Below are 20997 nucleotides of genomic sequence, written 5' to 3'. Positions count from 1 at the left end.
AAGGCAACAGATCTTGGCTGCAATCTCAGAGTTAAAAGCTGGAAAGGTATGGATAGAAATAACTTTTGTACACCAATGCAAAAAAAATTCTGGTTGCTAAAATTTGGTTAGCTTTAATTTGTTTCTTGAATATTTACCCAAAGATCAAAAGACCTTTTATGAGCACAGTATTAGGAAATCTCAAAGCTCAATTAAATGATTCCTCGTGGTTCAGCTTCAGCATATTACTCAGACATTGTGGGCGAAGGTGCGGCGAAGGAGGGCCCAGGGGCAGCACGGGCTAGCCCATACTGCGATATGTGTACGCACTGGGTCTGTGCGGCAGAGCAGGTCTCCAGTCGTCTTGGTTAATCCTTGCCACTGGCTAAAGGCCTAGCTTTGTCAAGCCCGTGTAGTGGCTGGTGTGCAAGGTCACCCCATGTTAAAAAAAATCCACGCACAGGCATCTTCCACCCCCTCAATTGGAGTTCTGGACTGGAACATCAGGTCCTTCAGTGGAACATCTGTGAACTCGTGGAAGCAAGTCATCCGCGTTTGAGGGATCGCCTCTGATGACTTGGCAACAGCTCGACCTCCCTCCCAGCGAGTCCATCCTCATACAGTCCTATCCCCTCACTCTTCTACTTGCAGCGGTTCGCCAGTTAAGAGTTGGCATGTGTCCACAGGCCACAACCAATAACAACTTTAACTTGCACAAAAATGAAAGGAAACTTAACAAATTACAGCAGTTTACAGCCTTCCGGACTGAACATCGAGTTCCAACAATTTCAGACTGTAACCCCTGCCCCAATGGTTTTTTTCCCCTCTCTTTCCCATGGCAGATGTCGATGATTTTTCCATGTACACCCTATCTAGACTCATCTTTTACAAAAGTAAAATACAGCGGATGCTGGAATCTGAAATAAAAACAGAAAATGCTGGAAATCTCAGCGGGTCACGCAGCATCTGTGGAGAGAGAAACAGAGTTAACGTTTTCGGTTGATGACCCTTCTTCAGAACTGCAAAAGTTCGAGATGTAACAGATTATTAAGGAAGTGCAGGGGTAGGGGAGGAAAGAACTAAAGGGAAGGACTATAATAGGGTGGAAGGCAGGAGAGATTAGAGAGACAAAAGAGATGATGGTGCGAGGCAAAAGGAGATGGTAATGGGACAAGTTAGGAAACAAAAGATGAGTCTAGATAGGGTGTAAATGGTGGAATAATTACCTGCTGCTATGGGAAAGAGAGAAAAATAAAAAGGAGGGGGGGGGTTGTAAAAAAAAAAAGGGGGGGGGGGGAAGGGAACAAAATAGGAGCAGAGGTTCAGGTCTGAAATTGTTGAACTCTTTGTTGAGTCCAGAAAGTTGTAAAGTGCCTAAACGAAAGATGAGGTGCTGTCCCTCGAGCTTGCGTTGAGCTTCATTGGAACAGTATAGGAGGCAGAGGTCAGAGTGTGAGTGGGATGGAGAATTAAAGTGACAGGCCACCAGAAGCTCGGGGTCACGCTTACGAACTGAACGGAGGTGTTCCGCAAAGCGGTCACCCAATCTACGTTTGGTCTCCCCAATGTAGAGACCACATCGTGAGCAGAGAATACAGTGTGTAAATTGAAAGTACAAGTAAATCGCTGTTTCACCTGGAAGGAGTGATTAGAGCGCTGGACAGTGGGGAGGGAGGAGGTAGTAAAGGGGCAGGTGTTGCATCTCTTGCGCTTGCACGGGAAGGTGCTGTGGGAAAGGGAGATGATTGCGGGCTGGACCAGGATGTCGCGGAGGGAGCGGTCCTTTCGGAAATCTGAGAGGGGAGGGCAAGATATAATTGGTGCTGGGATCATGCTGGAGGTGACGGAAATGGCAGAGGACTTGCACAAAAATCAATAGAAATTTAACAAATTAAATCAAAGCTCTACTTCCCGAGAGGGAGTCTCTCCCCCAGTGCCCGGGGAGGGTCTCAAGTGTGCCGGCAGATACTTTCAGCCGCAGGCAGTCAGGCCAAACGACCCCCTGCTGCCTGGACCTGTTGATGACCACCTTGACCAGGCCCAGGAGCAGTTCTCCGAGTAGATTCTCCAACTTGCCCGCTCCCCTCCGAACTGAGTGCGCAAAGAGCAGCAGCATGGGATCGAAGTGCAACTATTGCAGATGTCCTAAATAAAACCTCTCCACCCCTGGAATATTTTATTGCAAACTATTGCTGCAAAGGACATAAGAACATAAGGATTAGGAGCAAGTGTAAGCCATTCGGCCCCTTGAGTCTGCTCCGCCATTCAATGAGATCATGGCTGATCATCTGCCTCAACTCCACTTTCCTGCACTGTACCCATATCCCTCGATTTCCCTAGAGTCTAAAAATCTGTCTTGAATATACTCAATGACAGCCTCCACAACCCTCTGGAGAATTCCAAAGACTCACCCCCCCACCCCCCGCCCTCAGAGAAGAACATTCTCCTCATCTCAGTCCTAAATGGCCGACCCTTTATTCTGAGACTGTGACCCCCTGGTTCTAGACTCCCCAGCCAGGGGGAAACATCCTCCTTGCATCTACCCCATCAAGTCCTGTAAGAATTTTGTATGCTTCAATGAGATCACCTCTCATTCTTCCTAACCTCTGTAGAATATAGGCCTAGTCTACTAACTCTCAGTAAGAGGACACTGATGAACACTTCCCTCCTTGGGTGTGGCTACCTTTTGGGACCCGAGACGATGATTCTTCTTCTTAGGCAGTCCCCCGGAGTCGAGGATGACTTGCTTCCACACTAAAGTGAGTTCTAAGGTGACTGATGAGACTAATGCGGGATCTACAGTCTCTATCAGAGGTGGGGCAGATGGTGGCTGGAGGGATGGGTGGGTGGGGTGCTTGATTTGTCGTACGCTCCTTCTGCTGTTTGTACTCGGCTTCCGTGTGCTCCTGGCAAAGGGACTTGAAGTGTTCAGCCCCTTCTCCTCCACTTTGAGTGGTCTTGGGCCAGGGATTCCCAGGAGTCAGTGGGGATGTTACATTTTTTCAAGGAGGCTTTGAGGGTGTCCTTGAAGCATTTTCTCTGCACTCCTGGAGTTCACCTGCCGTGATGTAACTCAGAATAGAGTGTTTGTTTCAAGAGTCTAGTATCGGGCATACAGATAATGTGGCCATCGGAGTTGATCGAGCGTGGTCAATACCTCGATGCTGGGGATGTTGGCCTGAGAACGCTGACGTTGGTGCGCCTATCCTGCCAATGAATTTGGAGGATTTTGCCAAGGCAGTGCTGGTGGTACTTCTTCAGTGCTTTGAGGTGCCTGCTATATACAGTCCATGTCTTTGAGGCATATAGGAAGGCCGCTAACACCACTGCTCTGTAGACCATGAGCTTGGTACGGGGTTTGAGATCCTGGTCTTCGAACACTCTTTCCTCAGGCGGCTGAAGGCTACACTGGCACAATGAAGGCGGTGTTGGACTTCGTCATCGATGTCTGCGCTTGCTGACAGTCGGCTCTCAAAGTGTGGGAAGTAGTCCACATTGTCCAAGTTCTCGTCATGAATTTTGATAATCGGCGAGTAGATACTGAACTTTTCACTGTAGCACTTATACCTTGCCACAGGATGGCACTTGCGAGCTGTTGGAGGTTTATGCTCTAGCTGTTTAAACGCCATTCAGGAGCGAGTCAAGAGACAGGAGTGAGACCATGGTATCCCTGTAGGGACCCACCCTAATTTACCGGAGTCCAGGGAGCTTGAGCATAGGTTGACAGAGCAAAGGGTTAGGCACTGCTAGGGTATCGATAGCATTTAACCAGCTGATGCCACACAGCACGTGCAAGGTTCCTGCTGCTCATCGCCCCAGGGTCACGGGCCTGCAAGTTTATCTCCGTTCCTCCCCTGCTGCCACACATACCCTCCCCTGCCTCGCATGCCCTTCCTGCTCCTGCCAGTCACTCCATCTCGTGCAGTGTTTCTGCAGCTGACTCCACACTGTGTACAGAAAGTAAAGGATCCTATTGTGAGAACTGCTTCCCCCCCACCCCTTTTCCCACTGGCTCACACACTTGAGCATTCCAGGCATTGCTTCTTCTGGCTGCCTCCAACACTGATTGCAGCTTGATGAATTAATCAGAGGGGACAGGAGGAAAGGGCCCACTGATGTTCTTGTGCATCTCTGAGCACACAGCCCAAGAACCAGGGGGAGGGGAGAAACAGGGCAGTGGGCCAGATGTGGAAATCTCCCTTTCCTAGCCTGTCCCTTCAGTGTAAAACACCCATGTCCAGCCGGCTGGTCAGATTCTATAATCTTAATACTAAAATTTTTTAAATCGGCAAGCAAATCCCATCAACTATTCCCACCATAAATTCCACTGCAGCTTAATAAATGAACTCATGTCTCCAAAATGCCCAGTTAGAAACTTTATTTGCATAAACATTGTATAAAAAGTGGTGCGTTCATGCTCTCATGTTTTTTTTCTCCCACACAATTCTCACCTCCTGTCCCGAACAATTTGCTTCTACACAACAGGAACAAAGCTACCCCCTCAAACATTCGCTTGAAATAAAAAGGACGAAACCAGAGCCAAGAGATCCCTGCACAAGGCTCCTGGGCCCAATACTGCTCCAATAAATGTTATTTTGCAAATGGGACTGATTCGGTGCCCAGATTCCAGACGCTTGGCTTAGACAAATAAAAATAGACTTGTATTTATGTGGCATCTTACCACATCACTCGGGAACATCTGAAAGTGCATCACATGCAGTGCAGTGAATTTTTTTTTAAATGAAGTGGCAGCCATTTTCACACAGCAAGATCCCACAAAGGGCAATGAAATGAAGCAACTAGTTAAATCTGAATTTTACTGGGAAGGGATGTGGGGCAGGACATCGGAACTCCCGATCATCACCAAGGAGGTGGTACTCAGTAAGATAATGGGACTAAAGGCAGATAAATCTCCTGAACCTGATGGCTTACATCCTAGGGTCTTAAGAGAAGAAGCATCAGGGATAGTAGATGCATTGGCTGAAATTTACCAAAATTCCCCGGATTCTGGAGAGGTCCCAGCAAATTGGAAAACTGCAAATGTGACGCCCCTATTTAAAAAAGGATGCAGACAAAAAGCAGGAAACTAAAGACCAGTTAGTCTAACATCTGTGGTTGGGAAAATGTTGGAGTCCATTATTAAAGAAGCAGTAGCAGGACATTTGGAAAAGCAAAATTCAGTCAGGCAGAGTCAGCATGGATTTATGAAGGGGAAATCATGTTTGACAAATTTGCTGGAGTTCTTTGAGGTGTAATGAACAGGGTGGATAAAGGGGAACCAGTGGATGTGGTGTATTTGGACTTCCAGAAGGCATTTGACAAGGTGCCACATAAAAGGTTACTGCACAAGATAAAAGTTCACGGGGTTGGGGGTAATATATTAGCATGGATAGAGGATTGGCTAACAGAACAGAGAGCTGGGATAAATGTTTCGCTCGCTGGTTGGCATAAGTAACTAGTGGAGGTGCCGCAGTGATCAGTACTGGGACCCCAACTACTTACAATCTATATTAACGACTTGGAAGAAGGGACTGAGTTTGCTGACAATACAAAGATGGGAAGAAAAGCAATGTGTGAGGACACAAAAAATCTGCAAAAGGACATAGACAGGCTAAGTGAGTGGGCAAAAATTTGCCAGATGGAATATGTTGGAAAGTGTGAGGTCATGCACTAAAAATCAAAAGAGCAAGTTATTATTTAAATGGAGAAAGTTGCAAAGTGCCAAAGTACAGCAGGACCTGGGGGTACTTGTGCATGAAACACAAAAGAATAATAGTATGCAGGTACAGCAAGTAATCAGGAAGGCCAATGGTATCTTGGCCTTTATTGCAAAGGGGATGGAGTATAAAAGCAGGGCAGTCTTGTTACAGCTATATAAGGTATTGGTGAGGCCACACCTGGAATACTGCGTGCAGTTTTGGTTTCCATATTTACGAAAGGATATACTTGCTTTGGAGGCAGTTCAGAGAAGGTTCACTCGGTTGATTCTAGGGATGACTTGAGGAAAAGTTGAGTAGGTTGAGCCTCTACTCATTGGAATTCAGAAGAATGAGAGGTGATCTTATTGAAACATATAAGATTATGAGGGGGGTTGACAAGGTGGATGCAGAGAGGATGTTTCCACTGATGGGGGAAGACTAGAACTAGAGGGCACGATCTTAGAATATGGAGCCGCCCATTTAAAAGAGATGAGGAGAAATTTCTTCTGAGGGTTATAAATCTGTGGAATTCACTGCCTCGGAGAGCTGTGGAAGCCGGGACATTGAATAAATTTAAGACAGAAATTGAGTTTCTTAAACGAAAAGGGGATATGGGGAGTGGGTGGGGAAGTGGAGCAGAGTCCATGATTAGATCAGCCATGATCTTATTGAACAGCGGAGCAGGCTCTCGGGGCCGTATGGCCGACTCCTGTTCCTATTTCTTATGTTCTTATAAGAACATAAGAATTAGGAGCAGGAGTCGGCCATTCGAGCATGCTCTGCCATTTAATATGACCATGGCTGATCTTCTACCTCACCTCCACTTTCTCGCCCGATCCCATTATCCCTCGATTCCCTTAATATTCAAAAATCTATTGATCTCGGTCTTGAACATACCCAACATCCTGTCCTTCAAATAGTGGCGTGGGATCTTCAGCATCCTCCTGACCAGACAGGGCCTCGGTTCGACAGGTCACACCCAAGGAGTCCTTCACTCGATGGCTGCACCTCTATACCCCACAGCCCAATTCAGGCCTAAACAGGGTTTGTACTGAGGGGTGTCCGGGAACTTCAAGCTTAAATCACACTTCAACCAGGACCGTGTCGATTGAGAGACCTGTCTGCTCCCACGCCCAGTCTCATTACTCCTGCTGCTTCAAATGGAGCAAATTAAAAAATTCCCATCCTTGTGTTGAATCCATGGCCTTACCCCTCCAGATCTCTGCCAGCGCTACCCTTAAAGATATACACTTGGAAGTGCCGTAACCTACAGGGCTACGGACTAAGAGCTGTAAAGTGAGATTAAGTTGGATAGCTCTTTCTCGGCCAGCACGGACACGACGGGCCAAATGGCCTCTGATTGGGCCGTAAACATCCATGATTCCTAACTGCGCAGACGGATGCTGCCTGATCTGCCGAGTGTTCCCAGTAGTTGCTGCTTCAGCCCAAAAATCAGTGCAGGTGACCCACCCCCCAGGGGCTGCAGGAAAACCCGCTGCTAGGCTAGCATTGTTGCAGATCACCGCTAAGCCCGGCGGACCCAGTAAGATGGAATGAGAAGCCTGGACCTCGGTACGGTGAGGGCGGAGACCACGGTGGGGGAGAAGTCGACTGCACCAGACTCGCGCTGATACAGCGTCTTAGCATCTCGGTCGGAAAAGTTTCACGTCCATTTAATTTGAAATTCAGCGACTTACTGCGCGGTACACATTACCACCGCGTTGCGCACAGCAAAGATACACACACAGCAGCAGAACGAATCGGTAGTCAACCTGGATTTTTTTTTTTTGTTGGCAGTGTTGGTGAGGGGAGCAAAGTTGGCCACAGAACTCCCCTGCTCGTTCACTGATGCCCTGGGATCCTTAGCATCCGTCCGAGCACGCAGACGGGGCCCCAGTTTAACGTCCCGCCCAAAGTTCAACGCTTTGGATGGTGTGGTGCCCTCCTCAGTACTGCGTCGGGAGTGTCGGCGTGGACGATGCACTCCAACCCCTGGATTTGGATCTTCTGACCAGTGAGTCAAATTAACGCTCCACGAGGGGAGGGAGAGGGGCCAAGGCCTGTTGCCGTGCACTGGTTAACACAAGGCCTGCTGCTCTGGACTAGAACGAACAAAAATAAAAGAGTGCGTGCGCAAGTTACTGAGGTTCCCCCCCCAGCAATCCGCACAGAACTACCAGCGCAAGCATGGCGATGACAGCTAACTCGAAAGTTGCAGCACATGAATACACTGCGGTGGGGACCGAACCCTCCCTGTGGACCTTATTGGATCCAAAAACAGCTAGAAAAAAAAAATCCTGTAAAAAGGACGTTTTAAATCGGGAGTCTGGGACAACCCAGACACGCCAATGTAGCCGTGGCCACTTTTGCGGGAGGCAGGTGCAGGCGTAAGAATTCAGAGCAGGAGTAGGCCGTACGGACCCGCATGCCTGCTCTGCCATTCAGTAAGATCATGGCTGAACTTCGACCTGACTTCCCCGGCCCAACCCCACAGAGCGCCCTCCACTGACACAATCAGTTCGCCAAGCGGTTCGGGTTAAGGCAGAGGGACCCGCTGGGAGTTGGCTTGTAGCGTCTGACTGGCGGCTGGACTGGGACCCGAGGCGGAGGAGGAGGAGGAGAGACTGCCTCCCGCCAGACCGTAACCCCCGGAGCATTTCATCGCCTCCTGCAGCCGGAGAAGGGCCTGCAGGTCGCCGCTCCGCACAGCGCTGCAGAAGAGCCGGACGTGCTCTTTCAGCTCGTCGATCTCCCGCTGGGCGCCGCTGTTCTGCCGGATCAGGTCCTTAGTGTTCAGGGTGATCTCCAGAAGCCCCGACCGGCTCAGGATCTCCACCGTGTTGCGGAAGCGCCGCTGCTTGGCGGGGCTGGGGGTGGGATGCCTCGTGTCGTCGTCGTCGTCGCCGGGATACTGGGTGCTCGAAGCGTGGGAACTCGCCAGGGAGAATACGGAGGAGGAGGAGGAGGAGGAGGAGGAGGAGGAGGAGGACCAGGAAGACAAAGATTCGGACGGAGAAACGGGATCGGGAGAGAGCACCGGCGGCGGGGACACGGAAACGTCAAACCGACTAAGGATGCTCGCCGCGCCGCACCAGGATGGCTGTCGCGAGTCCTCCTCGCAGTCCGCCGCCGGGGCGAGGTGCGGAGTCTGGTCGTTTTGGGACGGCGACGTTTGCGGAGAAGGGATTCCCGTCGGGTCCACGCACGGCCGTTTGCTCTTGGCGGTCCGGTGGCCCTGGGCTACGCGGTGCCCCTGGCCGCACCCGCCACCAGCTTCGTCGTCTCGGCTCTTGTCCGGCTGGGGGGCGATGCGGGGGTAGGAGTTTAAAATCGGCAGGTAGGTGCTCTTGCCCGCCCCAGCTCTCGTCTCCGTCTTCGGGGGTCTCGACGAGGCGGCCAAAGGCTGGCGGATGAAGACCACGCGGGTCTGGCCCGTCGGTGCCCCCAGGGCGTGCTGGCTTCCCCAGCTCTGCAGCTGGGCGTGGATAAGCTGGCTCCTCGCCGGAGCAGTCAGAGGCTGTTCAAAACACAGCAAAGGGACAAGCAGAATTAGCATCCGATGTGCTAACAGCCTCTCAATGCAAGCGTACAACAAGCCTGCGTATATCTGTTTAATATGAATATGGCCAGTGCATCTTTGGATTCATAGAATGGTTACAGCACTCAGCCAGTCCCACTCCCCCATCCTTTCCCCGTAGCCCTACAAAATGTTTTTCCTTCAGATACTTATCCAACTCCCTTTTGCAAGATAAGATTGAGTCTGCCTCCACCACCCTTTCAGGCAGTGCATTCCAGATCCTAACCCTTCGCTGCGTAAAAAAACTTTTTCTTATGTCGCCTTTGGTTCTTTTGCCAGTCAGTGTCCTCTGGTTCTCGGCCCTTCTGCCAATGGGAACAGTTTCTCTCTATCTACTCTGATCAGACCCCTCATGATTTTGAGCACCTTTTTCATATCTCCAACTGTGCGTTAGCAGGGGGTTTCCTGCTCCACTCCCGAGGGCAATCACGCTCACCGGGCTGCAGTGCTTTCATCCATGAACAGCGAGCCCGGGCAGACTATTTAACCAAGGGTAGCATCACAGCTAAGATGCCCTTCTCACCAGATCAGTGCACAGACGAGAGCTCTCCAGCAGGGGTCACTGGAGAGTGATTTTTAAAAAAAAATTATATTCATTCACGGGATGTGGGTATCGCTGGCAAGGCCAGCATTTATTGCCCATCCCTAATTGCCTCCGAGAAGGTGGCAGTGAGCTGACTTCTTGAACCGTTGCAGTCCGTGTGGCGAAGGTGCGCCCACAGTGCTATTAGGGAGGGAGTTCCAGGATTTTGACCCAGCGACGAGGAAGGAACAGCCGATATACAAGTCAGGGTGGTGACTTGCAGGGGAACTTGGAGGTGATGGTGTTCCGATCAGGAGCAAGAACACTAGCCAATTTTCCCCATCTCCCCAGCCTAGGGCACGGAGGCCAATTCAGGCTCTCCAGAGAAGAACAATCCAAGTATCATCAATTCAAATCTTTTAATCTCAAGAGCTACCTCTGCAAAGCTTCCGCTCACCGCGAAGAGGGCAAGATAGGTGAAGCTGTGGAGACGAATGACATATGAAACACACACCGTGACCATGACCACATGATGTGGCCCTACATAAACAGGATTTCCTGGCCCGACCCAGCACTCTCCGAATATACGGCACAGAAATAGGCCATTCGGCCCAACCATTAAATGGCGATGTTTATGCTCCACTCAAGCTTCCTCCCAACCTTCCACATCTAAATCTATCAGCATCACCCTCAATTCCCTTCAACCTCATATGCTTATCTAGCCTCCCCTTAAATGCATCTATGCTATTCGCCTCAACCATTCCCTGTGGTAGCGAGTCCCAATTCTCACCACTGTCTGGGTAAAGAAGTTTCTTCTGAATGTTAACAGAGTTTACTAGAGAAAATTATGGAGTAGAGGGTTTGTACCTCTTTCAGAAGGACATTTTTCACAATGTAGACAGGAGTCAGGCTGGGGAGCGAGCTGTGTGCAGCAGGCGACGTCTCCGCAGGATGTAACGACGCTGACCTCTTGCGTGCAAACTGATCCTCCAAGTCGGTCTGTTCCAGTGTACTCAGATATTCGGAGCTCGTGTCTGGGAACAAGGCAGAGAAAGAGAGGTGTTCAGCCAACGAAATGACGCAGAGGCAACGTGCACTACCTGGGACCAGCCCATGGGAAATCAGCGTGCAAAACAATCTCTGCAGTGCTAAGGGAGCGCTGCACTGTCAGAGGTGCCGTCTTCTGGATGAGACGTTAAACCGAGGCCCCGTCTGTTCTCTCAAGTGGACTTAAAAGGATCCCTTGCCACTATTTCGAAGAAGAGCAGGGGAGTTATCCCCGGTGTCCTGGGGCCAATATTTATCCCTCAATCAACATAACAAACACAGATTATCCGGTTATTATCACATTGCTGTTTGTGGGAGCTTACTGTGCGCAAAATGACTGCCGCGTTTCCCACATTACAACAGTGATGACACTCCAAAAGTACTTCATTGGCTGTAAAACGCATTGAGAAGTCCGGTGGTCATGAAAGGCGCTATATAAATGTAAGTCTGCTCTGCTGCACAGAAGGGTGGGAAAAAAAGAGTGGGAGAGCGATAGTGATAGGGGACTCTATTGTAAGGGGAATAGATAGGAGTTTCTGCGGCCGCAACCAAGACTCCAGGATGGTATGTTGCCTCCCTGGTGCAAGGGTCAAGGATGTCTTGGAGCGGCTGCAGAGCATTCTGGAGAGGGAGGGTGAACAGCAGTTGTCGTGTACATGTAGGTACCAACGATATAGGTAAGAAGCGGGAAGAGGTCCTACAAGATGAATTTAGGGAGCTAGGAGTTAAATTAAAAAGTAGGACCTCAAAAGGTAGTAATCTCTGGATTGCTACCAGCACCACGTGCTAATCAGAGTAGAGGGAGCAGGATAGTTAGAATAAATACATGGCTTGAGCAGTGGTGCAAGAGGGAGGGATTCAAATTCCTGGGACATTGGAACCAGTTCTGGGGGAAGTGGGACCTGTACAAAAGGGACAGTCTGCACTTGGGCAGGACTGGAACTGATGTCCTAGGGGTAACATTTGCTAATGCAGTTCGGGAGTGTTTAAACTAATATGGCAGGGGGATGGGAACCTATGCAGCGAGATAGGACGAAGTAATATGGAGTCAGAAACAGATGGTAGAAAGGTAAAAAGCAACAGTGGAAGGCCAAGTAAACAAAGGCAAGAAACAAAAAGGGCCACACTACATCATAATTCTAAAAGGACAAAGGGTGTTTAAAAAAAACAAGCCTGAAGGCTTTGTGTCTTAATGCAAGGAGTATCCGTAATAAGGTGGATGAATTAACTCTGCAAATAGATGTTAACGGATATGATGTGATTGGGATTACAGAGACGTGGCTCCAGGATGATCAGGGCTGGGAAGTCAACATCCATGGGTATTCAACATTCAGGAAGGATAGAATAAAAGGAAAAGGAGGTGGGGTAGCATTGCTGGTTAAAGAGGAGATTAATGCAATAGTTAGGAAGGACATTAGCTTGGATGATGTGGAATCTATATGGGTAGAGCTGCAGAACACCAAAGGGAAAAAAACGTTAGTGGGAGTTGTGTACAGACCTCCAAACAGTAGTAGTGATGTTGGGGAGGGCATCAAACAGGAAATTTGGGGTGCATGCAATAAAGGTGCAGCAGTTATAATGGGTGACTTTAATATGCTCATAGATTGGGCTAACCAAACTGGAAGCAATACGGTGGAGGAGGATTTCCTGGAGTGCATAAGGGATGGTTTTCTAGACCAATATGTCGAGGAACCAACTAGGGGGGAGGCCATCTTAGACTGGGTGCTGTGTAATGAGAGAGGATTAATTAGTAATCTCGTTTTTCGAGGCCCCTTGGGGCAGAGTGACCATAATATGGTGGAATTCTACATTAGGATGGAGAATGAAACAGTTAATTTAGAGACCATGGTCCAGAACTTAAAGAAGGGTAACTTTGAAGGTATGAGGTGTGAATTGGCTAGGATAGATTGGCGAATGATACTTAAGGGGTTGACAGTGGATGGGCAATGGCAGACATTTAGAGACCGCATGGATGAACTACAACAATTGTACATCCCTGTCTGGCGTAAAAATAAAAAAGGGAAGATGGCTCAACCGTGGCTATGAAGGGAAATCAGGGATAGTATTAAAGCCAAGGAAGTGGCATACAAATTGGCCAGAAATAGCAGTGAACCTGAGGACTGGGAGAAATTTAGAACTCAGCAGAGGAGGACAAAGGGTTTGATTAGGGCAGGGAAAATAGAGTACGAGAGGAAGCTTGCAGGGAACATTAAGACGGACTGCAAAAGTTTCTATAGATATGTAAAGAGAAAAAGGTTAATAAAGACAAACATAGGTCCCCTGCAGTCAGAATCAGGGGAAGTCATAATGGGGAACAAAGAAATGGCGGACCAATTGAACAAGTACTTTGGTTCGGTATTCACTAAGGAGGACACAAACAACCTTCCGTATATAAAAGGGGTCAGAGGGTCTCGTAAGAAGGAGGAACTGAGGGAAATCCTTATTAGTCGGGAAATTGTGTTGGGGAAATTGATGGGATTGAAGGCCGATAAATCCCCAGGGCCTGATGGACTGCATCCCAGAGTACTTAAGGAGGTGGCCTTGGAAATAGCGGATGCATTGACAGTCATTTTCCAACATTCCATTGACTCTGGATCCGTTCCTATCGAGTGGAGGGTAGCCAATGTAACCCCACTTTTTAAAAAAGGAGGGAGAGAGAAAACGGAATTATAGACCGGTCAGCCTGACATCAGTAGTGGGTAAAATGATGGAATCAATTATTAAGGATGTCATAGCAGCACATTTGGAAAGAGGTGACATGATAGGTCCAAGTCAGCATGGATTTGTGAAAGGGAAATCATGCTTGACAAATCTTCTGGAATTTTTTGAGGATGTTTCCAGTAGAGTGGACAAGGGAGAACCAGTTGATGTGGTATATTTGGACTTTCAGAAGGCTTTCGACAAGATCCCACACAAGAGATTAATGTGCAAAGTTAAAGCACATGGGATTGGGGGTAGTGTGCTGACATGGATTGAGAACTGGTCGTCAGACAGGAAGCAAAGAGTAGGAGTAAATGGGTACTTTTCAGAATGGCAGGCAGTGACTAGTGGGGTACCGCAAGGTTCTGTGTTGGGGCCCTAGCTGTTTACATTGTACATTAATGATTTGGACAAGGGGATTAAATGTAGTATCTCCAAATTTGCAGATGACACTAAGTTGGGTGGCAGTGTGAGCTGCGAGGAGGATGCTATGAGGCTGCAGAGTGACTTGCATAGGTTAGGTGAGTGGGCAAATGCATGGCAGATGAAGTATAATGTGGATAAATGTGAGGTTATCCACATTGGTGGTAAAAACAGAGAGACAGACTATTATCTGAATGGTGACAGATTAGGAAAAGGGGAGGTGCAACGAGACCTGGGTGTCAAGGTACATCAGTCATTGAAGGTTGGCATGCAGGTACAGCAGGCGGTTAAGAAAGCAAACGGCATGTTGGCCTTCATAGCGAGGGGATTTGAGTACAGGGACAGGGAGGTATTGCTACAGTTGTACAGGGCCTTGGTGAGGCCACACCTGGAGTATTGTGTACAGTTTTGGTCTCCTAACCTGAGGAAGGACATTCTTGCTATTGAGGGAGTGCAGCGAAGGTTCACCAGACTGATTCCCGGGATGGCGGGACTGACCTATCAAGAAAGACTGGATCAACTGGGCTTGTATTCACTGGAGTTCAGAAGAATGAGACGGGACCTCATAGAAACGTTAAAAATTCTGACAGGTTTCGACAGTTTAGATGCAGGAAGAATGTTCCAAATGTTGGGGAAGTCCAGAACCAGGGGTCACAGTCTAAGGATAAGGGGTAAGCCATTTAGGACTGAGATGAGGAGAAACTTCTTCACCTAGAGAGTGGTGAACCTGTGGAATTCTCTACCACAGAAAGTTGTTGAGGCCAATTCACTAAATATATTTAAAAAGGAGTTAGATATAGTCCTTACTACTAGGGGGATCAAGGGGTATGGCGAGAAAGCAGGAATGGGGTACGGAGATTGCATGTTCAGCCATGAACTCATTGAATGGTGGTGCAGGCTCGAAGGGCCGAATGGACTACTCCTGCACCTATTTTCTATGTTTCTATGTAAGTCTTTCTTTCTGTTCCTGCACCCCCTTTAAAATTGTACCATTCAGTACTGTATACTTCCCCCCCCAGTCAGAAAAACAACCAGTAACTATTACTCCCTACCTCTTAGCCAAAGTAGTGCCCACGCTGCTATTACCTCTTTAAACCCATGGACCATCGGAGGGAGCAACGTGCGGCAGCATACCACTGCAGGGAGCAGCGCGTGCTGCTGCAGGAGGGCGATGGTTGCGAAGCTGATTGCAGTGCAGGCAGGCACAGCAGGAGGGGCGAAGGAGCGGCAAGAGTTTGTAGAGGGAAGTGACTGTGGGTCCAGGAGAGGCGCGTTCAGGGCCCAGGAGAGCAGAGGGCCCAGGGGCAGCACGGGCCCAGCCCACACTGTGCGATATGTGCGCGCACTAGGTCCGTGCAGCAGAGCAGGTCTCCAGTCGTCTTGGTTAATCCTTGTTATTGGACCAAGACCTAGCTCTGTCAAGCCCGTGTGGCGGCTGGTGTGTAATGGTCACCACACGCTAAAAAAATCCACACACAGGCATCTTCCATCCTTCAAGATTTAGTTCAAACCTGGAATTTTAGGTCCGTCATTGAAACACCTGTGAACTTTTTGACGTGGAAGCAAGTCATCCTCGCTTCGAGGGACTGTCTATGATAATGAAACCCATGGTATTCAAATTTGCTAACAAGACTATTATACGCCTTTTAAAATGAATCATGGGACATACTGAATACCCCGTGACCTGCGCGAAGGGACCAGCCCTGGTCATGATTTAACCCTGGTCTCTGCACACAACACAGCAAACCACAGGGATTGGGAGGAATCTGAAGGAATGGAATCAGTATTTCTCTGCACTAAGTTATGCAGCTGTAAAATTCTACCACTGGCCGTCATGTCTGTGAGCTGTGGAAAGTTGTGGGCGTGGGGTCTGAGTTAATTCTGCGTTAGGAACAGCTTTGAGAGACGGGTGTGCTACAAAAGGAAAATCCTGCAGCTGTTGGAAAGTCGAGAAACAGAGAACAACGGAAACCTTCAACGCGTCAGCCAGCATCTGCGGAGAGAATGGACACGTTAACTTTTCAAGCGTGGCTCCTTCTACAGAAGAGCCCACACCCGAAACATGAACCTGCCTGCGCTCTCTACAAAGGCCGGCTGTGCTGGTGTTTGCTATCGTCGGTGATTGCAGTGAAAGATATCAAATTCTTAAGAGGCTTGACAGGCCGAGAGGCTGTTTCCCCTGGCAGGAGAGTCTAGGACTGGGAGGGGTGGGGAACAGTCTTAGGATAAGGGGTCGGCCATTTTAGGACTGAAATGAGCAGAAATGTTTTCACTCCGAGGGTTGTGAATCTTTTGTATTCTCTACCCCAGAGGGGTGTGGCTGCTGCATCATTGAGTATATTCAAGGCTGAGAATTTTGGAGTCTCGGGGAATGTAGGGGATCAGGCAGGAAAGTGGAGTTGAGGTCGAAGATCAGCCATGATCTTATTGAATGGCGAAGCAGGCTTGAGGTGCTGCATATCCTACTCCTGCTCCTAATTCTTATGTTCTGCGAGTAATTGTTTGCTGTCCTGCATTCTAGTGAGGGTACGGGCCACAGGATACTTGTCACAATGCTACCTCAAGTACACTGCCTGACCTCAAATGGGGAAACTAGCAAACGTGCCACTCAGTCTCCTTCATGAGCTCGCTCCAATAGTTTACAAAGTTGCTGCAGAATTCTATAAAAAGAAAGGAACTGTAATGAGCATTCGGAATCCTCACTAAATCCCCGGCGCTTCGCATTACCTGAATATCCAGAATCTTTTTCCGACTCTCCCCGCAACAGCCGTTGGTTCCTCCCGGCAATTCCCATGGGATTCCTTCTCTCCGCCTGTCCATACCGACCGTCTGGCGGATTCTCCAATTTAACGGACACCGCGCTCATCCTCTCCTTCACACTTTTGCGGGAGGTTCTGGGGCTCTCGGCCACAGGCGTTTTACCCAGAGACATGGCTCCTCGCAGGCTGGAAAATATCCTGGAGGAAAAGAGCATTATTCATTGCTTTTGGAATTGGAACGCAGCGTTCCTAACAAGTGCTTGACGTGGAGGCGGGGCAGTTTAAATCTGTTTTGTGCAGCCCCTCCGTGTATCCTTGGAGAGATCTAGCACTGGAAAAGGTGCAAATACAGATTTACAAGGATAATACCAGAACTGAGGTGTTATACCCATCGGTAAATACTGAATAGACTGGGGCTCTTTTCTTTAGAAAAGATAAGATTGAGGGGTGACCTGACAGAGGTCTTTAAGATAACTAAACGGTTGGATAGGGTAGATGTAGAAAGAATATTTACCCTCGTGGAGGAGACCAGAACCAGGGGCCATAAATATAAGTTCGTCACCAATAAATCCAGTAAGAAATGCGAGAGAAACTTCTTTACTCAAACAATGGTGGGAATGTGGAATCGCTACCACAGGGATTGTTGAAGCGAGTAGCATAGATGCATTTAAGGGGAAGCTGTATAAACACGAGGGAGAAAGGAATATAATCTTCGGAATTCTCTACCTCAGAGCTGTGGAGGCTGGGTCATTGAATATATTTAAGATGGAGATAGACAAATTTTTGAGTAAGGGTTATGGGGAGCGGGCAGGGAAGTGCAGTTGAGGCCAAGATCAGATCAGCCATGATTTTATTGAATGGTGGAGCATGCTTGAGGGGCCAAATGGCCTACTCCTGCTCCTATTTCTTATGTTCTTATTTTCTAGAAGGATATGCAGATAGGGTGAGAAGAAGAGGGGTGGGAGGAGGCTCGTGTGGAGCATAAACACCGTCACTGACCCGTTGGGCCGAATGGCCTGTTTCTGTGCTGTAAATAATTTGGTCTCCTTGTGCCAGAGAGCAGGTTGGTGATTGATTCACCTGCCCAACCCCAGCATGTTCTGCGAGAAAACAACAAGAGCTACCCAGGGTGACTGGACAAGGCCTAGCTTTCCACAATAGCACAACAGACGAGATGGGAAAATGCAAACCATGGTTAGCAAACCTATCGGGATTTTAAAAGAAAGACATCAAAATGGGAACCGTTGTGAAATGCTAGCTGCATAACTGTCCACTTTTCTGTTGCTTCATGAAATTATAATGGGAAAGATAATTAGCATAAGATTGGGGAAGGTGGCGTTTAGACGGCCACAAGCAGCCACTGATCTGCAACTGATTAGTGACTCGGGGAGCAGCATACTGAGAGAACACAGGAGACTGAATGAAGCATGAAAGAGATTGAATTTAATGGGAATCAGAACAAGCGAATTAAAAAATGTAACCTTTGGGCATTTTAAACTGCAGACCACACCGCCCCACTGCCCCTCCCTCACCCTGAGCAATAGTAGGCTCTTCTACTGAAGGCCCTGCAGGTGTAAAGGCTGGGATTTTCAGTCCCTGTGTTACTCTCAGTTCCTGCACAGATCTGCTGTTTCCTGTATTCCCAGTGTCAGGGGGCAGGTACAATCCTGCTGCAGGTTGAACATCACTTGTCAGGTGACTCTCACCTCGGAGTCAGAAGGTTGTGGGTTCTGGTCCCAGTCCAGAGACTTGAGCCTACAATCCAGGCTCTCGCTCCCAGTGCAGTGCTGAGGGTGTGTTGCACTGTCGGAGGTGCCGTCTTTTGGATGCGATGTAAACCCGAGGCCCTGTCTGCGCTCTCAAGTGGACGTAAAAGATCCCATTTCACTATTTCGAAGAAGAGCAGGGGAGTTATCCCCAGCATACTGTGCCAATATTTAGCCCTCAATCAATATTACAAAAACAGATTAATTGATCACATTGCTGTTTATGGCAGCTTGCCGTGCGCGAAATGGCTGCTGCATTTCCTACATTACAACAGTGACGACACTGCAAAAAGTATTTCATTGATGGAAAGTACTTTGGGATGTTGGGTGGTCGTGAAAGGCGCTATACGAATATAAATACAGGTTATACAAGTTCTTTCTTTTTGTGAATATCTTTCCCTACACTTGGATTTCCTCCAGTCCCCTCACCCTGATCTGCTGGAGCAGCAGAAACTTAGAAACACACCGAATATTTATACACTGCCCATGCTGACAAACTGTTTCTTTGACATATAATTTTTAGAAATTAATCCCATATTGAGCGCAGATGCAGTGACGATGACTGCACCCCTCCACAGAACATGTGACAATTCAGTCCCAGAATTACAAGCAGTTTGCTGGAAATTGCCTCAATCATTTAATTCAATTCTAATCCATATCCCCCTCCCCAGACCCTGCTCTCCCCCCCCCCCCCCCCAATATCTCACTCTCCAGACCCCCAGCCTCTGCACTCCCCCAATATCTCACTCCCTGGACCCCCAGCCTCTGCTCTCCCCCAATATCTCACTGCCCAGATCCCCAGCCTCTGCTCTCCCCCATATCCCACTCCCCAGCCTCTGCTCTCCCCCATAACCCACTGCCTGGACCCCCAGCCTCTGCTCTCCCCCATATCCCACTCGCTGGACCCCCAGCCTCTGCTCTTCCCCCATATCCCACTCGCTGGACCCCCAGCCTCTGCTCTTCCCCCATATCCCACTCGCTGGACCCCCAGCCTCTGCTCTCCCCCAATATCTCACTGCCTGGATCCCCAGCCTCTGCTCTCCCTCATATCCCACTCCCCAGATCCGCAGCCTCTACTCTCCCCCATATCCCACTCCCCAGCCTCTGCTCTCCCCCATATCCCACTGCCTGGACCCTCAGCCTCTGCTTCCACCCCCCCCCCCCAATATCTCACTCCCCAGACCCCCAGCCTCTGCACCCCCCCAATATCCCACTGCCTGGACCCCCAGCCTCTGCACCCCCCCAATATCCCACTCCCTAGAACCCCAGAATGCAAGAGCAGGGAGGTTATTCTCAAAATGTATAACACTCAAGGTAGTCCACAGCTGGAGTACTGCGTGCAGGTCTGGTCACATTACAGGAAAGATGTGATTGCACTGGGGCGGGTGCAGAGGGGATTTACGAGGATGTTGCCAGGACTGGAGAATTTTAGCTACGAGGAATGATTGGACAGGCTGGGGTTGTTTTCTTTGGAACAGAGAAGGCCGAGGGGAGACCTTATTGAGGTGTATAAAATTATGAGGGGCCTCATAGAGTGGATAGGACGGACCTGTTACCCTTGGAAGAGGGGTCAACCAGGGGGCATAGATTTAAAGTAGTTGGGGGGAGGTTTAGAGGGGAAATTCTTCACCCAGAGGGTGGTGGGGGTCTGGGTCTGGAACTCACTGCCTGAAAGGGTGGTAGAGGCAGAAACCCTCACCACATTTAAAAAGTACTTGGATGTGCACCTGAAGTGCTGTAACCCGCAGGGCTACGGACCGAGAGCTGGAAAGTGGGATTAGGCTGGATAAGCTCTTTGTTGCGCGGACATGAATGGCCTGCTTCCGTGTCGTAAATTTCTATGTTTTGATCAACCCCCAGCCCTTTCCCGGGGATGGTGTAACCGAGTCCCAGGCCCGAGGAGGCCTCGCTCGACGATCTCTCTTTTAACAGCCGAGGAGGGTTGTTTTTTTTTACCTCAGGGAAAGGACACCCGGATCGTCATCGGCCGCTTACCTCTCTCTCGACGGCCGTCCGTCCGTCTGTCTGTCTGTCCCTCCTTCTCCCGCTCAACCACCGCCGCCGCCGCCCTCTCACCCGAACTTGCTGCGAAGGACCACGCCCCCTCTCCGATCCCCGCCTCTTCCTTTCCGATTGACAACCGCTCCAGCCAATGGGCAGCCCGGGTTCCCGGGGCCGCACCAATGGCGAGGGAGGAAAGGGGCGGTGCCCACGGCCCAACGAGTTAGGTGGCAACCCGCGGCCGCCCCGTGCGCTGCCTCGTGAGGGCGACGCGAGTGACTGGCGGTCTCCATGGCGACGGGAAGCACGCGGCGCGAGGGGGGGGGGGAAGGCGTGCGGTGCAACGTGAGCAACGCTGCACAGCAGGCAGTAAAGGATAGTGCAAACCCGGGCCCCGGGGAATAGTGCAAAGCTGGGGAATCGTGCATACCCGGGTCCCGGGGAATTCGTGCAAACCCACCTGGGGAATCGTGCACACAGTGCAAACCCGGGCTCGGAGAATAGTGCAAACCCGGGCCCTGGG

The 20997-nt window shown here is 49.6% G+C and overlaps 1 protein-coding gene across 3 annotated transcripts; it reads right to left on the bottom strand.

Annotated features, from left to right (window-relative positions):
* Positions 1-87: 87 nt before the first annotated feature.
* Positions 88-20550, bottom strand: LOC139239177 (CLOCK-interacting pacemaker-like). Of its 3 annotated transcripts, XR_011588610.1 has the most exons (5): positions 20469-20550; positions 16676-16905; positions 10646-10812; positions 2663-9195; positions 88-945 (listed from the first exon to the last, which is right to left on the bottom strand). XR_011588610.1 is itself a non-coding variant. In XM_070867796.1 (4 exons), exons 2-4 carry the CDS (start codon positions 16878-16880, stop codon positions 8215-8217), a joined length of 1353 nt encoding a protein of 450 aa, XP_070723897.1. In that variant the 5' UTR covers positions 16881-16905; positions 20469-20550; the 3' UTR covers positions 2451-8214. The 3 variants fall into 3 exon arrangements, 2 of the variants coding, with proteins under 2 accessions (XP_070723897.1, XP_070723898.1); XM_070867796.1 differs by lacking the exon at positions 88-945 and having other exon boundaries at positions 2451-9195; XM_070867797.1 differs by lacking the exons at positions 88-945; positions 20469-20550 and adding an exon at positions 18414-18534 and having other exon boundaries at positions 2451-9195.
* Between the last annotated feature and the right edge of the window lie 447 nt (positions 20551-20997).

The sequence above is a fragment of the Pristiophorus japonicus genome, chromosome 26 (assembly GCF_044704955.1).
Source record: "Pristiophorus japonicus isolate sPriJap1 chromosome 26, sPriJap1.hap1, whole genome shotgun sequence".
In the NCBI taxonomy this organism is placed as follows: Eukaryota; Metazoa; Chordata; class Chondrichthyes; family Pristiophoridae; genus Pristiophorus; species Pristiophorus japonicus.
Note: the sequence above shows the minus strand (reverse complement) of the source record. Positions and strands in the feature narration are given on the sequence as shown.

What these genes read in the sequence shown, in the direction of transcription:
- LOC139239177 (XM_070867796.1), bottom strand. Translation starts at nt 16,880, where the DNA reads ATGTCTCTGGGTAAAACGCCTGTGGCCGAGAGCCCCAGAACCTCCCGC. An exon ending in AAAAGATTCTGGATATTCAG is followed by an intron (nt 10,813 to 16,675) that starts GTAATGCGAAGC and finishes CCTTGTTCCCAG; the next exon opens with ACACGAGCTCCGAATATCTG. An exon ending in AAAATGTCCTTCTGAAAGAG is followed by an intron (nt 9,196 to 10,645) that starts GTACAAACCCTC and finishes TGTTTTGAACAG; the next exon opens with CCTCTGACTGCTCCGGCGAG.